The sequence below is a fragment of the Entamoeba dispar genome, genomic scaffold, assembly GCF_000209125.1.
Source record: "Entamoeba dispar SAW760 scf_1105229459751 genomic scaffold, whole genome shotgun sequence".
Lineage (NCBI taxonomy): Eukaryota > Evosea > Mastigamoebida > Endamoebidae > Entamoeba > Entamoeba dispar.
In genome coordinates, this window is record NW_001853849.1 from 1 (window position 1) to 3,284 (window position 3,284).

Sequence of the window (3,284 nt, forward strand, 5' to 3'; positions counted from 1 at the left end):
ATTATAAAAGAAGTTACTCACTCATTTAAATACATAATCCTTGTTATTCGATCTTTTAAACACTATATTTGATGAGAGGTATTCGTTTTTTCAACTCAAATTCTTTATAAATAAATATTATAAAAGATTAAATATTAATGAAACAAATCAAATACCTAACATATTCTTGATTCATTTCTCTTTTTAATAGTAATATCTAGATTACTTTAAATGTCTCTATTTATTATCAATTTATTCATTTCTGTGAATTACTTGTTTTCATGTTGTTGTTATTTAATTTAAGTTTTCTCATGATGGGTGAATGAAATAGTTTCTTTATAATTAATTACATTGTGATTAATAAGATAATATAATCCAGTGAATTGTGATTTATAATATTGTCAACATTTGAATACAACTTATTAATCATCGTTTCATACACACTAGATTGGTTATTTTCTATATTTTTGACATTTCTAACTCTCTAAATTCACAACAATATCATTCTTTTATATTTTTTACAATTCTCATTCAAATTTCAAAAAATATTATATTAACTGATAAATTATTTATTTTCAATAAAACAGTTGATAGAGAATGTGTTATTTTACAATACAATAAATAAAATTGTTTGTTTGTAATGTGTCAACTAAATACTAATCACTTTATTCATGACTAACATTGTTTGAACATGTTTACTTCTGATGACACTTTGAACAAAATATAAAATTTCAATTGAATTAAAAAGAAGAATTAATGAATTTGAATAAAACAAAATCACAAAACAATGCAAATGATGATATAAATTAGAATTTCAATACAATGTTATGAGAAAGAAGAGATGAGTGAGATGATATTGAATAAAAGAGAATGATGAAATTTAAATATAAAATTATTCATAAAATTAAATTGTATTTATTTCAGAAATAAAAACACAATAATAAATGTTTAATATTTAAATTAAATGAGTACCAATATTTATATGAAAATACTCATGGACATTATATAAAAATATTCATTTCACTTTTATAATAATCACATGTTCATTACTTGTTTACATCATATTCAATACATTATTTATTATTTTATTATTTAATTGATATAATAACAACAATGATAAGTGTTAATAATATAATAAAACAAATATGAAGTGATTATAAATGAAAAGAATAAATACTAACAGATATAAATACAGAGAATATAAGTAATGGTAAATGAATTATTTCATGATTTTATTAATCATTTACAAATGAATTAATATCATAACTAACATCTATTAACAATATATGATATTAAAATATTTCATATTTATAATAATTAATGATTAGTATATCTCAATTTAAATATATTTTATCATTCATTAATCAATATAATCTCATTATTGAAGTTACAATTTATTATTTTAAATATTCATTTGAATTCTCTTTCATTATTTCTATTGTTTCTTTTATTTCTTATTTGTTTTTATCTATTTCTATATCCATTAATCAATATGTATTTTTATGACATTTATGACATGATTGTATTTATTCTATCAAATGAAATAGAATAAAATAATGATGAGATAAATCATACCAATATTCATTAAAGTATTATATGAATATCAAATGTGATGTTATATAATAATTATCAATTTTCAATACAGATAATGTACTCCCATCATTCTCCTAACATTTGTACTTCCTATTTGATAATATTTATCATTCATTTATCATGTATCAGTTATATTTTGTTGTTTCTTTTCTATCTTATGATAAAAAATAAGAATGATAAGAATATGAACAATAACAATGAAAGAAGTGAATAAAAAAAGAAATATGAAACTACATAAGAATTAAACAATAAATTAACTGAATAATAATCTCATTTTAACTAAATAACAATATCATTATATTAATTTAATGAATAAAATGAAATAACATTTATTAAAATGATAAAATAATAAATAAAATGATTGTTATAAATGTGTATTTAATTATTTAATCATCTGATTTTAATCTGATATTAATTAAATTAAAATGGATGAGTTAATAAACAAAAACACTCATTTTTTTAAAGAAGAAATAGAAACACTTCCAAATATTCAACAATCAATTGATGATACTAATAAACAATATCATTATTATTTAGGATGTATTAAAAATGAAATATTTGAAATAAAACCAGATGAAACATATTCAGAAGCTATTAAAAGAGGAGAAGAAATAATTGATAGAAATGATGAAACAGAAAGAAGAAGAAAACTAATAATAGAAAAAAGTCAAGAAACAATTAAAGTAGTTGAAATAATAAAGAATCAAATGAAGAAAATAATAGAAGAATGTAATAATGATGAAGAAATAAGTAATAAAATCATTTCAATTGAAGAAATGATATGAAAAATAAAATACTATACTAGAAGAAGAAATTAATAAAGAGAGAACACATTCCTGTGATATCTAGAGAAGAAGAGAAATTACAAAGAATATGGAATTTCAACAATTAAAACACAAAAACAAACAAAAAGAAAGAATATAAACAATATTCTTAATTATCAATATAATAATTAAAATATCACATAGATTTCAATAATTATCATTCTTGAAAATAAATATTAATTATTGAATATGATTTTAAATTTAAAACATTCATTGTTATTGAAATGATTAGTATTTTATATTATTCTTTAATTTATCTTTCTTTCAATTTTATTTACTAAATACATTCAATTAGTATTATCATTTATTTATCTGTTATTTTGACTTGAATTTTATCATTTTCATATTCTATTTGAATTTTATTCTTCTCTTTCATCATTCCACTTATTATTGATTTTGTTATTGAAGTTACTACTGTCTTTTCTATATATCGTCGCATTGGTCTTGCTCCATATGCTATTGAATATCCTGATTTAATGATTCCTTCTATTGCTGATTCTGTCATTTCTACTTCACTTAATGGATATCTCTTTTTAATCATTTTAATCACTTCTCCCATTTGTAATTTAACTATTTCTTTTAATTCTTTCTCTGAAAGTGGTGAGAATACTATAATATCATCTAATCTATTAAGAAACTCTGGTTTAAATGTTTTCTTTACTATTTCCATTACTGTTTCTTTAACTTTTCTACTAACTTGTCCTTCTGTTTCTACTCCTTTCATTATTATTTCACTTCCTAAATTTGATGTCATAATAACAATAGTATTCTTAAAATCAACTGTTCTTCCTCTTCCATCTGTTAATCTTCCTTCATCTAATAATTGTAATAATACATTAAATACTTGTGGATGTGCTTTTTCAATTTCATCAAATAATATACACTATA

General features: G+C 19.8%; 1 protein-coding gene across 1 annotated transcript, besides 8 other annotated features; it reads right to left on the reverse strand.

The window, feature by feature from the left end:
• Positions 1–103: 103 nt before the first annotated feature.
• Positions 104–139: a sequence feature (AT_rich).
• Positions 140–519: 380 nt separating this feature from the next.
• Positions 520–563: a sequence feature (AT_rich).
• Positions 564–855: 292 nt separating this feature from the next.
• Positions 856–945: a sequence feature (AT_rich).
• Positions 946–1,051: 106 nt separating this feature from the next.
• Positions 1,052–1,087: a sequence feature (AT_rich).
• A 173-nt stretch (positions 1,088–1,260) lies between these two features.
• Positions 1,261–1,333: a sequence feature (AT_rich).
• A 40-nt stretch (positions 1,334–1,373) lies between these two features.
• Positions 1,374–1,483: a microsatellite.
• A 377-nt stretch (positions 1,484–1,860) lies between these two features.
• Positions 1,861–2,384: a repeat region.
• Positions 2,385–2,489: 105 nt separating this feature from the next.
• Positions 2,490–2,653: a sequence feature (AT_rich).
• Positions 2,654–2,700: 47 nt separating this feature from the next.
• EDI_125800 (uncharacterized protein) lies at positions 2,701–3,266 on the reverse strand (the record flags this gene model as incomplete). The annotated part of the gene is made up of 2 exons (XM_001736357.1): positions 2,701–3,202; positions 3,241–3,266. The coding sequence occupies 2 exons, from the start codon at positions 3,264–3,266 to the stop codon at positions 2,701–2,703; spliced, it is 528 nt and encodes a 175-aa protein (XP_001736409.1).
• Between the last annotated feature and the right edge of the window lie 18 nt (positions 3,267–3,284).